The sequence below is a fragment of the Falco biarmicus genome, chromosome 15 (assembly GCF_023638135.1).
Source record: "Falco biarmicus isolate bFalBia1 chromosome 15, bFalBia1.pri, whole genome shotgun sequence".
Taxonomy (NCBI): domain Eukaryota; kingdom Metazoa; phylum Chordata; class Aves; order Falconiformes; family Falconidae; genus Falco; species Falco biarmicus.
The window spans coordinates 23,581,148-23,599,204 of NC_079302.1; the positions used below are offsets into that span (position 1 = coordinate 23,581,148).

The window sequence follows — 18,057 nt, forward strand, 5'->3', positions numbered from 1 at the left end:
GTTTTTGCGTTAGGTTTTTGATTTCAGAGTTGTCGGTTTCTCTGCCATCCTCTCCTGGTAGACTTGCCTGCAAAAATATTCCGTTGGTATTGAAGCGCTGTTGGCTGCTTTTAGACGATAGATCTATTAGCGAGGGTGAGAGAGGGGCTGCCAGACTATATTTTGGCATAAGGGGAAAAAGGGAAGAGTTTGATTTCGGAAAAATAAAACATAAGGATAATTGTATTATACCAACAATAAATAAATAAATACTGTATAAACAAATGGATGGTCCCTTTTTCCTCTGCAGCCTGTACAGTGCGAACCCACTGGCAGTTCAAAAGCTTTGCTATCAGACGGGTCCTGTTCTTAGATGATCCAATGGAGTTTTATCTATATTCGCTAAGCGATGCGCTTTGAACTCCCCCGCGGCACAGAGGAGCCGTTCAGCTGTCAGCTGGGCTCTCCTCGTTCCCAGCAAACCAGCTGGCCACACACTGCCCTGCCTGCCGCCGCCGTCATGGTCTTACTGGTTTTGTCTCATGTCCAACCCTGGCCAGGTCTGGGTCCATCCACTCCCACAGCAAGACTTCTAGCAACACTTATCATCCTCTGGATGATCTTTGGGGCCATGTGCCATAGCTGCTCCAATTTCTGCATTTCCCAGATGTTGCACATGCATTTTTGGCTGAGGTTTTATGTTTTACTTGATACAATTGCACTGCAGCCTGTCACAGGCAGGACTGGCGCAGGTCCCCTATGCTGCCTCCAGCTATGCTCCTGCTCCCTGCTCCAGGTCAGATTTAACAAGCACACAACTGTGGGGTGCTTCACATCAAATGACACACTCCTGATCCAGTGGAAGACTTGTCTTTTTTTCCTTGGCGGATCTTACTCTAACACACTGAGTCAGGAAATGAGATGCCTGGGTTCAGTGAGGCACCCAGTGAGGCACCCTCCCCAACACGGCCCACCTAGGGAAGAGCCCAAGCTCATCCCATGCTGATGTTAACCCACCCCAATCTCCTCACTCTTCTCAAAGCTCTGTCTCAGTGGAGCAAGAAACGCTCGCTGGATTCATGAAGGCAGAAAGATGGAGCTCAATGGGCAGGTGTATAATTCATCTTGAACTCCACTGGGTAAAATTCCCAGGAGAGGGAGGTTGCACGACTTTCCCAAGACCACTGGCTGAACCTGTAGCAATAATGCAAGCAGGAGGAAGCTGAATTTTTCCCTCCTCTGCTCCAGAGCATCATAGTCATGCTCAATAGCATTGCAGATGCTGCAGGAAAATGTTTAAATCCAAAGCTAAAATCTGTTCCCAATTAGCTCTCAACAACAAAAAATTCCATAGAAACATTTCTGTTTGGATTTGTTTTCTGACGTCACCTAAGCTCCCTGCCAAAATGCCTAAATATCTTTTTGTGTTTCAGATTTTACTGTTTGTGTAGGTTATTTTTGCACACCTATGAAGGAATGCTTTGAAAATGTCTTTCTTCCTTAGAAGTGCATTTCAAACAAATACTTCAAAGCAGTGACATAAGGGTTTGCTTGAATTCACACCATGTCAGGCTCATTGTCATTTATCACTCTTCAGCAAGCTCACCAGCATCATGGGGAAGGTTCCTAGGGACTTACCAGGCACTGGCAAAACCACTGAAAGGTGATTAATTTCTCTTAATATTTGTGACCTTTTGTGATTTTGGGGGGTTTTGGTTTGTTTTCTTTTGTCTTGCCCAATCACACACAGGTGATCTGACGCAGCAGCTGGGAGAAGGGCTGGAGGAGAGCCGTGTATCAGGTGCCACATTACAAGAGAGAGATCAGGCGGCTGCTGCTCGTTATTGCGCCTGAAGAGATCAAATGCCCACATACAGTAGGGCAAAAGGGATGGATCCCTTCATAGCCTCCTGGGTATCAGGTTCATGTGGCTGAGGTGGCTTTATAAGGCTGACGAGAGCTGACTCAATGCAACCATGCATGTGCTATGCCCATGCCAGCTCTGCGTGCATGCCTTTTCTAGGCACTTGGGTTCACTGTACAGCAAGAACAAGACTACTGTAAGGTAATAAGGAACGAGGAACATCATAGGATGGATGCCTGGACTGCTGAAGGACCAAACCAAGCTCTCCTACAAAATGAAAGTGATTATCCCATATTTTCAGTCTGTCCTTGCCCTCAGGCAGGCAAACTGACAGCTGTCCAAACCTTCCTCCCCATTTGTCCAGCGCACTTCAGTGGCTGGCATGAAAGGTAACAGGAGCAACGTGATCTGAGATACATCACAGGCTGGGTGGCCGAGGAAGCTTAAGCATCTCCTCTGACCTGCCCCAGTGCAGAGGCCACATGGTTCTGTGCCCTGGATGCTGCAGGGTCAGGGAAGCAGCACTGAATTGCAGGATGGGCTTTAGCCACTCCGACAGCCCTGGGGTTTAAGGGCTTTGGGTAAAAAAGGATGTTCCACCACCCCTCGCAGGCAGCTCTGGGGACTTTTTGCTGAGCGTGACCTCCAGCCACTGGATCCCACGGTCTCCCACAACGGATCCCTCCGTCTCTCACAACAGCCCTGCCTGTTAGAGAGATGCTTGGTACAGCAGTAACTGTAACTCAGCCTTCTCCCTGTGCTTCCTTCAGAGGAGTTGTTTTGGGACAATGACCATCTGAGTTCCCAGGTGGAATTTCTAAGACTGGAAGTGAAACAACTTACCATACTTCAGGAGTCCAGGGATCTTCTGCAGGACAGGTAGCAGTGTGGGCTGGGCACAGGTAGGGCGCACCCGGGCCCCAGCAGAACTCCTCCGGTCCCAGGTCACACATGCTTCTTGCAAGACCCCCGCGCTGGTGGCACAGGGATGAATTCAGAGCTTTGACACAGGGGCAGGCTATTTTGGTGATCATTAGCACACATTGTACACTTCAGGGGGCTGGAACCGGTCACAGACTTTTAAGCCAAGATATGAAAATGCCAGTTCGGTGAGCGGAAAGTCAGGAATATTCTGGGCCTGATGAAAGTGCTTTTTTTAGCAGAAGTGTTTCAGGACAAAACGAGAGACAGGAGACTTGCCTTTTGCAATCACAGTGCTCCACTGATGTGCTTCCAGCTCTCTGAGCACATGCCATCAATCTCTTTGAATGGTTTCTATCAGTTATTAACTATCGCAAGCCAGCAATGCATGAAGTCTTAAAATGAACCGTAGCTGTAGCTGCAGTCACCTTGAAATACAGAGCTCTAAGCTGCAAACTTAGAGCTCCAAGTACAAATGTTTTAAAATGTGATTTCAAATAAATGGAAATCAGTGTATCAGTTTTGGAAAAAAAAATCTTTACAGTGGGTTCACTCTCCTGAATGCATGCTTACCACTTAATTTTCTGCAGCAATCTTGCCCAGGTCTTTCATGTCTACAAACCGTCCTGCTGGAGCAGCTGGCTAAAGAGAGCAGCCTCACTGTTCACAAAACACCTCTTCAAGATGCGAAATGCACCGATCATGAGTCGTCATCCCCACTAGGAAGAACTGCATCGGTACCACCCGCACACGGCTCCGGTCAGTACCGCAGTTCAGAGCAATTATGCAATTTTCCTCTGGGAACAAAATAGACATTAAATATGGATTATGGTCAGTTTTATCTTGTATGAAACCTCAGGCTGTATTTAAAGCTGGTGAATCTTATTCTTGGTGTGGGGTTTTTTTTTTTCATTTCTCTGCATCTTCCTGTTTTTATCTTCCCCTGTGTTCTTACACTTCTGCTGCAGTTGTTATATCAACAAAAAGAGGGGATGGCTCCTGTATAATAACATTTTATCTGAAGCTATGCTGTGCTGGGAAGATAGTAATTTAGTTAATTGAATTCCCTCTAAAATGGTACTGAATCAATATTCCAGCATCGTGCTGGCTACACGTAGCTAGCAATGAAGTATTGCACATGACATTTGTGGTTAATTCAGTATCTCAGGGCACTGACTGCAAGGATTTGAAATTCCAGTCCCAGGTTTAGATGTGCCCCTCCGAGAATGTGCCTGACCCATCGGAATACAAGCTGCTCTCTGAATCTTTTCTGAACACAACTTACAGCCTAGTCTGTGTATTTTGGAAAACACTGTCCATCAGACTAGCAGTGAAGTGGAAAAGTACTGAGGAAGGCAGCACAGGTACAGCTCAGCCGGGAAACTGTTTTGCCTGGCCTGAGAACAAGGGTCTGCACTGCACCAGCACAATACACTCCATGGAGGGATGCTCACTGGGGGAGCAATTTTTTGGAACAGCAACACCTATGAGCTCTTCCTGGTGCTCCTGCACAGGGACAGAAAGGGTAAGACCTTGCTGGGTTACTGGCATCCACTGTCTCGCTCTCCTAGCAATGAATCTATGTCCTTAAGGCTCAGGGTGCTCAGTCCTCATCAGTAACTCCGGTCAAACCCCTCATCCCAGAGAGAGATGACCTCTCAAAGGAACCAGATCCCTGGTCCCTGGCACACACACTTGCTGTAAAAGTGTGAAGCACATCAGACACAACCCCAGATAATTTTAGACTCTCTGGGGAAGTGACCCTGGGGGCAGAGAACACATTTTACAGCTAAATTCATCATAACCACTTGGCTGAGCCTTCTGGGCTGCATGTCTCACCAGCAAGCTGGGACATCAGCCTGTAAGAGGGTCTGGGCTTGTCCAAAGTGGTGGAGCAGGTGAGCATGGTGTGTGGTGGAAGGGGGGGGGGGGAAGGGCTTGGCGTGCCCCTCCACGGTGAGACTGGGGCCAGGGAGCGGCTGAGGGGAAGGAACAAAGGGGAAGGAGAAAAAGTGTTTCATGTCTGGGGCTTGGATCAATGCAAACAAGATAAATACTGGCTGAGACACCTTCCGCCCGCCAGCTCCTCCACTGTGAGGGAATTACACGCTGGCTGCAAAAGGTCTTTCTTGAGCTGGTGTGGAGCCAACCTCAGAGCAAACGCTTGGCCAGAGCAAATCCATTAGCACAGGGGAAATGGCTGCAAGCCCTTTTGTTTGGGCTGTGTCACTTTTCGCCACAGAAAGTAGCTTGGCAACTAATATTTTAAGGTCTCTTCTATCTCAGCAGCCTGGGGCACCACTTCAAGCTTCACCAGGAAGACAGCCGGAGCTGCTGGTCCTGTGGAAGTTCTTTCAGGTTAAGGTCTTCTCGAGGGCTTGAGCACCCCAGTTTGGCCTCTTCTCATCCATCCTGCACTCCAGTGCCAACCGTCCTGGGGGCCTCCACTTTCCTGTCCACATTAGTCCCAAAGATCTATGTTTAAAGGCCACTTACTGTCCCATGAGGCAGTGTCTCCACCTGGCTTCGACCATGCACAGGCGCCATGTGATGTATCTGCCATGCAGATGACAACTGCAGCCCTTCAGATGCCTTTTCTTAAGGGCCTCACACCCTGCTGCCGGAATGAAGGGGGCAAGCCTCGTACACGTGTACCCAGCCAACAGCTGCCCAGGAGATCACTGCACCGGTGTTTAGAAAGATTTACATTTTTGGTGCAACATCTTGTTGCTGTCAGGAAGCTGTTCCCATCACTTCAGGGGAAGCGGCTTCTTTTCAGGTTGATCTTAGGCACTTTGCCACCATGAAACCCTGTTGTGCCTTTACCAGCACTAATTCTTCCCGGGCTGGTGCAGCAGGACTGCGATACCGGACTAGGCAGTGCCAACCAGCCTGGCCAGGGCGGTCTGACCATTGCTACCCTCACCACAGCCCTGTCCCCATGCAGGGAACAGCAAGTGCTGGAAGCTGCCACCTCGGGAACAAGAAGGTTGGAGGGGGAAGGTCCTGTGTAACCCGTGGAGAGCTTGAAGAGGAGCTGGAGCAGGTAAGGAATCCGTTTAGTCCGGGAGATTTGGCAGTGTGTTGGAACATGCCTTCACAGGCTGCAAAGAAGCTGCTTCTATTCAGGATTCAGAGCAGGATGCAACCAACTGATAGTAAGGCTGTCCAGGGGCAGTCCTGCAGTCCCTGCCCTGGCTGCTCCATCACCTGAGCAGCAGCAGCTCCGCACCCCTTGCGGAGGTAACTCCCAGTGAGGCCCCATCCACCCTCCTTGCAGGCTCACACACCACGGGTGTTCAGCAGCTGCTACATGGACAGCTGAGCTGCTGAGGTCCCCAGCCTCAGTGGCAGAGGTGGGGTGAGCAGCTGGGGGAGGAACAACTGCTCTTCCCAAATGCCATGCTCTGCCAGTGGACATGGGGATGCCAGAACTGCTGCTTGTCCCACACGCAGGCATGAAACCAGGCAAAAATCCCCTTCCCAGTCTTGCCCAGTATTAAAAGCACGTCACCACCTACAACTCTTCAGAGCTGCCCTGACATGGGTACCCCCCTTTGCTCCAGCACCAGGTCCTGACCACAGCCACATACAGGCAGGGGATGAGTCCCACGGGGCCTGGCCTGCTCACCTCTTCACAAAATCTTCTTCCTTCACAAAGCCTTCGAGTGTGCACAAGGACAGGGCTGTGGGTGGCACCTCCACAGACCACAAGGCAACACAAGGCTGCCTTGCCCTGGGAATTTTGCACTTCACATTTGCAGCTGGGCAATGGAGTCAGCAAAGGGTTAAAGCCCCCCCCCCCCCCCCCCCCCCCCCGCAACAACTTTTTGAAGGAGGAAGGTTGGCTCTCAGAAAGAGCATTTAAGGACACAGATCTTCCTCTGACCTGCTCAAAGGAGGGTTAATATTGCCCCACCCACCCCAGCCCACCACTGGTAGACACTTACTGGTAGACCCCCACGGAAGGTGAGGCTGAAGCCAGCCCAGAAGAAGACAACCTCTTCCTTCTCCTGTGTTTTACAAAGCAGATGGCTAGGATGCAGAAGGTGCAATGCTGTGCGTTGGCAGGGAGTGAGCCTGCCCAAGGCACGTGCATGCCCCCAGCATGTCCCTCATGGCACGGGCAGTGCCAGAACCACGGCTGAGGCACCTGTGAAATAACCCCCGGGGGCTATTTTGGGAGCCCGGCTTCGAGCAGCTGCCCTCGGAGGTGGGTATCTGGCTGGAAAGCCTGGCTGGCACTGCCACCCAGCAGCGCTGCAGCAGGCTCTGCCCGTGCCTGGAATTGGGGTGTCAGCCCCTGCACCCAGCCTCGTGCACCCGTCAGAGTGGTCACCCCCATCCCAGAGCTGCCGTTCCACCCTGGAGCCCAGCCTGTTCCCAGGGATGGTTACCAGGAGCTCATGTGTTTGGTTGCAAACAGAGCAGGAGTGGGAGCCAGGCACTCATGTTTGTGTGCCTGTGGTTGCTCAGGCAACTCGGGGCCAGCCAGGAGCTGCCAAAACTGCCGGCGGCCAGGGCCGAGCCCATGGCATACTGCCCTGGGGTGGCACGGCCAGCCCAGCCTCCCACCGCCCGGCCGGGCAAGCGAGCGAAGGGGCTCTCACTGCTCGGCCCCACAGAACACAGCCAGACCGGGGGCGTCAGTGCGGGTGGGGTTTTATTGCAGAGCCGGGTTACAGCGCAGGTCTGCAGCATCCTTTGGTTTGGGCTTCACAAAGGCAGCAGGAGGCCACAGGAGTTCAAGTCGGAGACCTTTGCCAATGGCCAGGCAACGCCAAGCTCTCCCAGAGTGGATGCCAGGGCTCAGCTGGGAGCATCCTGGCAGCACCAGCACTAACAGCACCACAGGGTCTGAGCCTCCCACAGTGCTGGGCAAGGAGCGAAGCTGGGCAGCCCCACGGCAAGGGCACCAGTGGGGAAGGAAGGAGGTGAGGAGGTGGCTGTGGTGTAGTTCATGCAGGGTTAAGGCAGGTCTCCAGGAGGTCTATGGGGAAGGTAGGCTGTGGTCCCGGTGGGACTGGCAGGGAGGATGCCCCAAAAGCTGGGGCTGAGGTAGGGAAGGTCTGGGTACAAGCTGGACAGGGGAGCCCTGAGGAGCAGTGCTGTTAGTACGGCAGGCGCTGCCAGTGGCAGGGGGCTGGGGGTGACAGTATGGGGGGCACGGGAGGGGCTGGGGAGGGTCACAGCACGGCAGGAGGGGGACAGACATAGCACTGGGGCAGAGCACACAGCCCGGCGACTTTCCCAATCACAGCGCTGGGCGGCTGACATCCCGCCAGCCTGGGGCTGGCCCCAGCGCAGCCTCCCGGGCCCCATGTCACGCAGGCATGTCCCAAGGCTGACATGAGCGCCGACCCCCGGCCGACGTGCAGGGACCGGGACGGTGGGCACCACAGCACCCATCCCTACTTTTTCACTTTGGCGTCGTAGGTGCCCGCATTCTTGTAGGCACTGACGTAGCCGCTGTTGTCCACGATGTTCTCCCGCCCACTCTTGCCCTTGCCCTTGCCACTCTCGTCAAAACGCTCCTTGTGGGAGCCCGTGTACTTGGAGGTGTCTGTCAGCCTCTCCACGGCTCCCACCGTCTTGGCTTTCTGCAGCAGGGAGATGGGACACCGGAGTCAAGAACGTGCCCCACCCCCTTCATCCCTTGCCCCATGCAAGCTTCTGAGACCCACCGAAGGCCCTACCATGCCCCCCACACCCACTAAACCTACACAATCCCCAGACCCCCCAGCCCACCCAGGGCCATGGGGTCCCTCAGAAAGCATTTGCACTGTGGGCAGAGCTCCATCCTCCCCCCCTGACCACCCCTCCTGCTCCCAGCAGCCACAGGGCTCTTCACTCACCGTGACGCCCACATTAATGGGCTCCTTCCCTGCCACCAGCTGGCAGATAGCTTCATACGCCTCCTCTTTGCTCTTATCCTTAAATCTCTTGGGGGCCAGCTCCTCCAGCGCCTTCTTGAACTCCTCATAGTTGATGACACGGGCTGTCTTCCCTCTGCAAGCACAAAACCCAGGCTGCCATCAGCACGTCTTCAGGTTGTGCCTCCAAACAGGATGCAGCGGGATGAGCTGCATCAAGACGACCCCGGCTTTGTCCTCCACTGGCCTCAAGCCCTTCACCCACCTCTGAAACATAGCTATGCCAGGGCAATCCTGGCTGAACGGGCTGAGCTGAGCACAACTGGTGCTGAGCTCCAGGAGCTTTCAAGTCTCTGGTGCCAAATACCTCACCCCTGAATGGGAGTGACCTGGGAACTCAGGCACTGGTGGCAGGAGGGGACACACATCCATTCCCACTGCTGCCAGCCTGGCTGAGATGCCCAGCACCCTCTCTACCCTGGCAGGCATCAGTCCTTCTCTGGTCAAATTCGGATGTGCACAGAGCATCTCTTCCATGAGCGCCTGGTCCTCGCCTCCAGGGCAGCATAGCAACCCACCCTCCTACGGGCTGAACACCTCCTGCTGCTCAGATCCTCCCGGCCCCACGAGGGATCAGCGGGGTCCCCAGATGGAGGGCACAGAGAGAGCAGGTTCTCCACCCATCCTTGCTCCTGCACTCTGGTGTTGGAGCACTGGGTGTCACTATGTCCTCAGGGACCCCAGAAACAGCCCCAGGTGCCTTCAGCTCTTCAGCTGCCCGTGAGCTCCAGGCTGAGGTGTGGGCCGGCCAGACACAGGGATGGGCTGTGCCACATCACAGGGGACACTCCAGAGCATCCTTCTCTGCTCCCTGCAGCACCTACACAGGAACCTGGCAGAACTGGCCAGGCCCACCCTGACACCTGGGGGAGCAGGAGCAGGGGCACAGGATCTGCACCAAAACCTGAGCTTCACACACACACACACACAGAGATTTGGATTAATTTATTATTAGGTCTTGCAAAAGCAGCGACACAACTCCCTGGAAGGCAGAACACTGCAGGGCGGCACCCGCTGCTCCATGCCAAGTGCAACACGGGAATGGACAGCTTGGGCATGCAGCTGGGGTACCACACCCCCTGGGGATCACCGCACCTGGGCACTGCCACCCTGCCCACACCACAAGGGCAGCCCCGCTGGAGGCCCCAAAAAGCCAAGTCACTTACTTCACCTTGGAGAAGACAATGTCCACATCGGTGCTGGTGACGCTTTTGCCATCGGTGACTTTGCAGTCTTTGCACAGCTTGGCCCAGTTCTTCCCATTCATTTCTTGCCCCGTAGCCTTGGTGTCACCGTAGATGGCAAATTTGCGGAAGCTCTCTTCCAGCGAGGCCATCTCGGTGCTCCCGGCCATGGGGCAGCAGGACAGGGGATGGAGGGGCCTGTTACTGCCCTGGCTCTGGCTGGCTGCGCCGGCAGAGCTCAGCCAGCCCTGTTCTCTGGCCTGCAAGGGTGGGAGGAGGAGGAGGGTTGGCGAGGGCCGAGGCTCTGCAGCAGGAGCGGGGCGTTGGCAGAGCCTGCGGGCGTGGGGTGAGGGCTGGCAGCAGCCTGGGACAAGCCTCGAAGCCACCAGCCAGGACGTGTCTTGGGGGATGGAGAGCTGTCAGCAGCGAGGCTGCCGGCTCCAGGGGCTGGCGAGGAGTGAGCACAGCAGCCTGTCCCCTCGGGAGCACTCTCTGGGAATGACGCAATGCGGCTGCCTTCCTCCTGCTCGCCGATCATGCTCGCTGCCTCCAGCCCCACCTCTCCCGTGCCCCGATGGCCCTGCCAACGGCCACATCCCCTGCGTGCAGCTGACAGCACCCCAGCCCTGCAGCCTGCCCCCCGGGGCTGGGCCAAACATGGTGCCCCCTAGCCAGCAGCACCGGGGTGCCAAGTGGCCGCTGGGCCTCCGCACCCCTGCACAGTGCCGCAGCCGCCGCCCCATCCTGCCTCCCACCCGCCATCCCTCGTCAGCCTCGCCCTGCCGGCTCAGCATCCCTCGCCATGTGCTGAGCACCCGCAGCATCCCGGCCAGGACCCAGGCCCGGCTCCGGCACGCCGAGGTGCGGAGCGGGTACCTCAACCAGTGCCCGGGGCGGGGGGGGCCTGGGATGGGCTCCCCGGGGCCGTGGCGAGAGCCGGGAGGGGGCACGAAGTCGCAGCGGGCTCGGTGGCTGCACCGCCGGCCCTAGTGCTGCCTGGTGACCGTCGCCAGGGAGGAGCGGCGTTGCCTGGCGACCGTCGCCAGGGAGGAGCGGCGGGGCGGGGAAGCCGCCTGTCCCCGCCCGGCCCCGGGCCCCCGCCGCCCCGGCCCCGCACCGCCCGGCGCCGCCGCACGGAGCCCGCACGCTCCCTCCGAGGGTCCCGGCCCCGCGCCGCGGGACGGGCAGCAGCCGGAGCCGCGGCCCGGGGGGGTCCCGCCGGCGGCGCGACCCGGGGCGCGGGGGAGTCCCGGCTCCGCCGCGGCCGCGCTTGCTCGGTCACTCACCTCCCGGCGCCGCGCTCTGAGGCGTGGGGGCCGCCGCCGCCGCCTGTTTAAGGAGCCGCCATGGCGACGGGAGGGGCCGCGGGCCGCGCCCGCTCCGGGCCGCCCCCTCCCGCCTTCCCCGGGCCGCCCCACGGCCCGCAGCGCCCCCGGGGCGGGAAGGCGGGCCCGGGCAGCCGTCCGGAGCCGCCGCCGGGGCACTCTCCGCCACCCCTCGAAGCCCCTCCACTGCTCCAGCAGGTCTCTCCACCACCCCACAAGGCCCTCCTGGCCTCCACAAGGTCCCTCCATCACCCCACCAGGTCTCTCCTCCACCCCACGAAGTCCATCAACCCACGAAGTCTCTCCACTGCCTCACAAAGTCCTGTCAGCCCTCTTCCTACAAGGTCCCTCCTCCACCCCACAAGGCCCCACCATCCCGCCACAAGGTGCCTCCATCCGCCTGCCACTGCAGACTCCCCCCGGCAGCCCCCTGTGGTCTGCCCTGCAGCCCCGTCCCCTGCCCCACGGCCAGCGTGCACCTTCCATAGAGGAACTGGCCCCCCTCAGCGGGTGACATGGACTCAAGGCCACTGCCCAGGCTGTGGGGACAAATGCCAACCATCCTGGCGTGGCAGGCACCATGGTGAGCCCCTGTCCCCTCTGTACAGCCTGGTGGGACACCCTTGGAGCAGCCCTGGGGACAGCCAGCCACATGCCAGTACTGCCCATCGTGGCTGCTGACTTCCCTTGCCTGGAGCCCAACCACATGTGGGGCTCCCGGCAGGTGCTGCGGGCTGAAGCAGCACCCAAATATTGTTGTTGCCATGGCGTCCCGACACAGCCCACATCACCTACTCACAGCCCCACCTCAGCTGTTTGCCCACAGCCTGCTCTGACCTCGGCGCTCCTCATCCTCGCTCCGGCAGGCACGGGCCATGGTGCATGGCCAGCCACAGCATCACCAGGAGCTGTTCACGCCGAGGGGACACAGCGTTCGCTGCTGCCACACAGGATCCTGCGGGTAAATCAGCAGCTTGGGGAGCTGGGGAACAGCGGGAACAACGCAGGCAGCCTCTGACACCCTGGGGTCTCTGTCTGCTCTGGTCCCCGTGTGGAGGAGCTGCAGGGCGAGGATGTACATGGGTATCCCTGTGGCTGGGCTGCCCCGGAGGTATCAGAACCCTTTGCTTTGGGGTACGGTCCCAGTGCAACCTCCTGCTCTTGGCTGAGGGGCATGCATTCTCTGCCGGGACCTTGTTGCCAGGTCTTAACTGGACAAAGTCCTGAGCGACACACCCGTACTGATCCTGGCTTGGAGCAGGGTCTGGGGACCTCCAGAGGTGCCCACCAGCCAATTCTGCAAGTCTGCGGTTTGGGATCACTAGCGCTACTTCCCGCTTCGGAGGCGAGTGCCAGGGCTGTGTCAGAGGACACAGGCATACCTCAGCACCTGGCCACTTTGGGTAGCCCCAGATGGTCACAGCTATGTTAGGGGCTCCACTTTGTCATGTCCCTCCCGCCAGCCTTGTGACCCCTCCCTTGGCAGGAGCTGCTGTCTCACAGCCCAGCCAGAGGCAGGGTGGCAACCCACAGCTGCCCAGTGGCAAGGCCATCCCAAAGGAGACAGTCAAGGGTGCGCAGGACAGGTGTGGAGGCTCATCTAGTAGGGGCTGGACCAGCCTGATGCCAGAGTCCAAGCAGACATCCCCACCAAATGTTTCTCCTCTGTCCGGCTTGTCCTGGTAGAGCTCAGCCATGGCCAGAGAGCCTGGGAGCTGCACGGAGGTGGCACCAGGAGGACTCTGTCCTGAGCACACATGCTTCCCGCTCTTCATAAAACATGAAAGCAGTTCCCAAAGCACAGAGGCTCAGCAGTTACGGCAGCTGGCTGAAGTGGGAATTCAAACCAGCCCTCGCCCAGGCCAGCAAGGACCCAGGGCTGTCCTGTCACCCCACAGAAAGCGGGGAAGAGCTGCTCACCTGCTCTCTGCTTTAAGGAGAGGGCAATAATTGCGGCTGTCAGATCGAGGAGGGTGGTTAAGTCTTGCTGAAGGTACAGCCTTGTCCTCAGCTTGCCCTGCCACTGCCGGAGCAAGTGCCTTTGGCTCTGCTTCCAGCCGATGGCTCCAGAGAGTAGCCAGGGAATGCCGGCTGGAGCACCCGGCCCGCAGCAGCTCTGGCAGGGCTTGGCAGCAGCAGGTGGCACGAGAGCCCAGGTTCACCGTGCTGGCAGCAGGCAGGGGCTGAGCGGGAGCTGGGCATGTCGGCAGCTCTTCTCTAGGAGCTCCAGTCCGTCCCAGGGGCTGCAGAGCCTGAAGAGCCAAGAAGTGGCACACGGGGGGAGCCAGGCGAGCGGGGGCACCAGGCCAGGGCTGGCGAGTTGCCCCTTGGGGTCAGGCTGAGCAGGTCAGGTTTCGGTTCCTAAGGGCTGGGGTTTGTTGTGCATTTGTTGTCACCATGACAGCCCTGTTGGGATGGAGCACAGTCCTTGGCCAGCTCCTGCTGTTCCTCATGCAGCCGGGAAAGGAAGCCCAGGAGGTGGCTGTAACTTGGTCCAGAGCCTGTGGCACAGGCAGGAGCTGAGGAGGAGGTTCACCGGTCCTCTGATGTGGTGGAGGAGCATGTACATGGCACAGTGCTCAGCTCCCTGGGGACCTTTCCCTTCTTGCGATTTCCTATAAAGGTCAGGACATTCCCAGGCTGCCTCCTGTCCCGGGGAGCTTAATGAGCCACATAAATTGGGTGCTTACCCGCGACACACTGAGGGTCACAGCTCAGTGTCACCGAGACACAGCTTTGGATGCTGGGCTTGTCCCTGCTAGGATATGCCTGTCTCCCCACCTTCACACAGAGCCCTGGAGCGCTGTGGCTGCTTCAGGGTGTAGCTCGGAGCTCACACCAGAGCAGAAGAGCAACCTCAGAGCACCCTCTGTGCTCATCTCCACCTCCTGCCTCCCTGGGGCTGGGCACCGCAGGCTCCCCAGAGTCATCTTGTTTCAGGAATGAATTGCTGGCTCGGCAGCATCTGGGGTGGGATGAGGTTATGCGGGAACGCTGCTTCTCTAGCACAAGTTGCTACAAAACAGAGGGAAGTGTTTCGGCGGTTGTGCAATATGTATACGGTAACCCCAGCAACAGCGTGTCCACAAGGCATTAACAGGGCTCAGCTGTGGCTGACAAGCGGTGCGATCGTGGCGTGTGCGCGCCGGGTGTGCCAGTGGTGCGACAAGGGGGTTCTGCTGCTCAAGCTGGTGTCCCAGCTGTGATGCCCAACACTGGGCAGAGGGGAGGGGGAAAAAAGCTCCATCCTTCGGCAGGAGCTTCCATTTCCCCCCTGCAGTTCAAGGCAGCCCCTTATGATGTTCTCAGGACATGTCAAAAGCAGAACACGATCAGACTCATCAAAAACCATTTCCCAAAGGAAGGTCCCCTCGACTTCAAAGGGAAAACTAAGAAACATGAGTCAGGCCCGAAGATGAAAGCAAGCAGGGTGTATGTCCTGTGCCAACGCTGAGAGACTTACAGCAGGCACCGCAAGGTCCAGCTCAGCTGCTGGTGAGTGGCCGGGGAACATGATTTATGAGTTTAGAGGACTCTGGAAAGCCGCACATTGCTTGTTCCTAATAAAAAGCCACAGCATCTCGTGGTGGAAAGGGCCAGTCCAGGGCGCTGCCTCCTGCTGATGGGAGAGTTCATGCCTTGGCAACCCCCTTTTATTGAGTGCTGGAGAAGGTGCTTGGGGGTGCCAGACCTCAATGTCCCTGCAGCAACAGGGAGCTGAAGGCATCAGGACTGCAGAAACGCCCTCCGCACCTGAACCAGCAGGGTATGAGCATTAGGGTCCCCAAAGAACAGAAATGAGGTGGGGAAGGAGAGAGCCCAGATGGTGCCTGCCCCTGCTGCGACCACCTTGGAAAGGCACCAGCTGCCTGCTGCAGAAAACCTCCACGGTTTTGTGGGATACCACACACAGCACCCAAAGCCAGGGTCCTGAGGGCATGTATATATTGCAAAGCAGCATCTGCAAAAGGCCCTCCTGACACGAAGCAGCTCAGCTGAGACACTGAACTGCACTTGCAAAGGTTCATCCTTGCTGGGAACTGATCTGGAGCAGACAGCAGTTCTCCCAGGAGCTAAAACCACCTCCGTCTCACCATTTCCACTCAGGTGCCCGGAATGCATCTCCAACTGTCCACTTTTAATGTGGTTGTAGTGAAAAGAGAGAATCCAGCCAAAAGCAAACACGACGCAGCACGCGCGATCCTGCCTGCTGAGGTTTAGGAGATCAGAGTCCAACACGGGCAGCAGTGCTGGGGGCCCATCCTGCCAGGGCCCAGCTCTTCACTCAGCACCCAGCTGCCCTGACACACCAACAAGGCATTGCACGTTTTGCAGCCTCAGTTTATTCTGCCTCCTCCAGCACTTGACATAGCGGAGAAAATGTTCCACGGCTCAGCTAGAAGGCAGCACAAGGATGTCTGCCCTACCCAGAGGGACCCCCAGAGCAGGGTCTCCAGGGCACCCTGTTGGCCTCCAGCAAAAAGCGTGGGCTCCCACTCCCTGGGGAGAAATCTGCAGGGCAGGACAAAACCAGCACAGCCCAGCGGCATATGGGCCTCTGCACTGGTTGTCAGGGACTCTGGGGGCAGACACCCTTCCTCAGGTGGGTGTCCGTGTGTGTGGCAGGGGAGCCTGGGGCTTACGGGCCGTTCTCAGTGGGACACCGGGCAGGTGAGTGCAGCCTGCGGGGAGGGCAACTAAATGCTGAACCTGAGGGTGACCCCCCTGCTCCTGGAGAGGGTCACATCCCAGCAAACCGTAGGACATCCCCTTCCTTCCCAGCTTGTGCTCCAAACCTGCCACCTTGGGACATGCCAGACCTGTCTGTCCCTGGACACCTGATAGAGCAGGAATCCCAGCCCCCTCCCCCCCTCCCCAAGCGCACAGCACCCTTTCTGCAGCGTAGCCGGGCTGGCCTCCCCCTGCGGCAGCACAGACGGGGTGGTCTCCCCCTGCCCCTCAGGGAAGGCAGGCCCATGTCCCATCCAGCAGCCACACGGCCCGGTGGGGAGGGGACTGCTGTCACCGCCACACAGGCTAAGGTGCAAAGCCCAGCTGGGATGTCAGAGGTGCGGGGAAAACGGACCAAACAGGCCAGGGGCCATCAACCAGGCCAATAAACAAATGACTGCAAAAAAGGAGGAAACTATTTTGCAAAGGACATAGAAAATTTTATTGTGAACAGAGCTACTAAAGAGCTTCAGACATGACTTTGGTACTGGTTCTGTGCAGATGAAGCGTAAGAAAACACATAAGGGGGCAGCTGCTGGAGAGACATTACCGATGGCTCCGGGGTGGTGGGACAGCTGCCTTGGAAAATCCCGAGCACAGCGTTACTGCGGGGTGTAGCTGCCTTAGGTGACAGGAGACACGAAGAGAAATGACTGGAAGGACTTGGTCTAACTGAGACCCATCAGTGAGCAGATGCCCTGGTTTCTGCTGCTCCCCCAGGGTTGGTCACACACACACCAGCTTTGCCAAAGGGTCACACTGCCAGCAGGTGCCACTGGCCGCAGCAGCAAAGGAAGCCACGAGGAGCGTGATCACAGGCCAACCCCTCCTGCAGACTGACACGTAATGAGTTCAACAGCTACGTGAGACTTCACTGTTGCTGATCAGTAGCTCACGTCATTCAATGAAGAGTCACAGCTCCTCATTCCGGCTCTTCCAGGAGTCAAAAATCAGACAAGAGAGAAGGACGACAAGCCAGCCCTTTAGAGAAACCCAGGGTCAGCGGTCATATCCATGCTGCCTTGCCAGAATTTCCCCAGGACTGTCCCAGGCAGCGCTCGGCCTGACGGTCCCATCTCTGAGCCACGCTTACCCCATAAACCAGGGGTCCTCAAACTACGGCCCCCCAGGGTCCTCAGTCTGGCCCCCGGTATTTATAGATCCCACCCCCCCCACCCCCCCACCCCCCCCCGCCAGGGATTGGGGGCGGAAACCAAGCAGCCACAGATGACCTCCTGCCATTTTGAAGACCCCTGCCATAAACCCTTCAGCCAAAGGACTCCCCTACTTCAGCTCTGGAAGGATCATGTGTTTCCAGCAGCAGCTGCAGCACTTTGCCTTCTTCCTTGAAGGCATGTGCTACTTGAAGCATCTGCTGCATGAGCACCACGCAGCACGGTATTGGCCAGGGGCGCTGGGTGCTTCCCGAGGGAGCTGGGCCAGCAGGCGGCATTCGGGGCTGCTCTGGGAATGGGCTCGGTCTTTCCAAACGCAGCAGGTGCCTGCCCGCCTCTCCCTGCTGAACTGAGCTCTCTGGAACGAAAACTACCTGGGCCCAGGGGACGCGGACTCTGTGTAGAGCTCAGAGCAGCACAGGAGCCAGCGTGAGCATGGGGATGACAGGCAGCAGCAGGGCTGAGCAGCGTGTACAACACAGCTGGGAGTGCAGCCTGCCTGTCCCGTGCTGGCTGTGCCCAAAGAGCGTTTGTCCCCACATACCCCATCCTGCTCCAAACCGTTTCTGCTGAACGTGCAGGCTGAGCTGGGCGAGGGGAGGAGCAGCTCGGCTGGGCTCACACGGCACCCCACTGCGGCTCACACGGCACCCCACTGCGCCTTGTCCTTCCCTCACCTGCACCCACCTGCAACCACCGCGGTCCGGAGAAAGGGTCAGTTGTGGTTTCCATGCATCAAAACACTCGGTAGGGTGATAAAGGCTTCCCAGGCTTCCTCTGCTCTGCTGGTGCACCTCTGTGTTCACACACACCAGCAGTGTGCGGCACCAGGGGCCTGTCCAGAAATGGTGCAACTGGCCAAGGCAGCCGCTGCCACTCAGGACACCGGCCATGCCGGGGAGGCAGGGGCTATGCAGGTGCCATGGCTGTCAAGTGACAAACCAT

At 57.7% G+C, this 18,057-nt stretch overlaps 1 protein-coding gene across 1 annotated transcript; it reads right to left on the bottom strand.

Moving 5' to 3' along the window:
• Positions 1 to 7,410: 7,410 nt before the first annotated feature.
• On the bottom strand, positions 7,411 to 11,301 carry TPPP3 (tubulin polymerization promoting protein family member 3). The gene is made up of 4 exons (XM_056361192.1): positions 11,168 to 11,301; positions 9,864 to 10,141; positions 8,620 to 8,773; positions 7,411 to 8,364 (listed from the first exon to the last, which is right to left on the bottom strand). The coding sequence occupies exons 2-4, from the start codon at positions 10,049 to 10,051 to the stop codon at positions 8,176 to 8,178; spliced, it is 531 nt and encodes a 176-aa protein (XP_056217167.1). The 5' UTR covers positions 10,052 to 10,141; positions 11,168 to 11,301; the 3' UTR covers positions 7,411 to 8,175.
• Between the last annotated feature and the right edge of the window lie 6,756 nt (positions 11,302 to 18,057).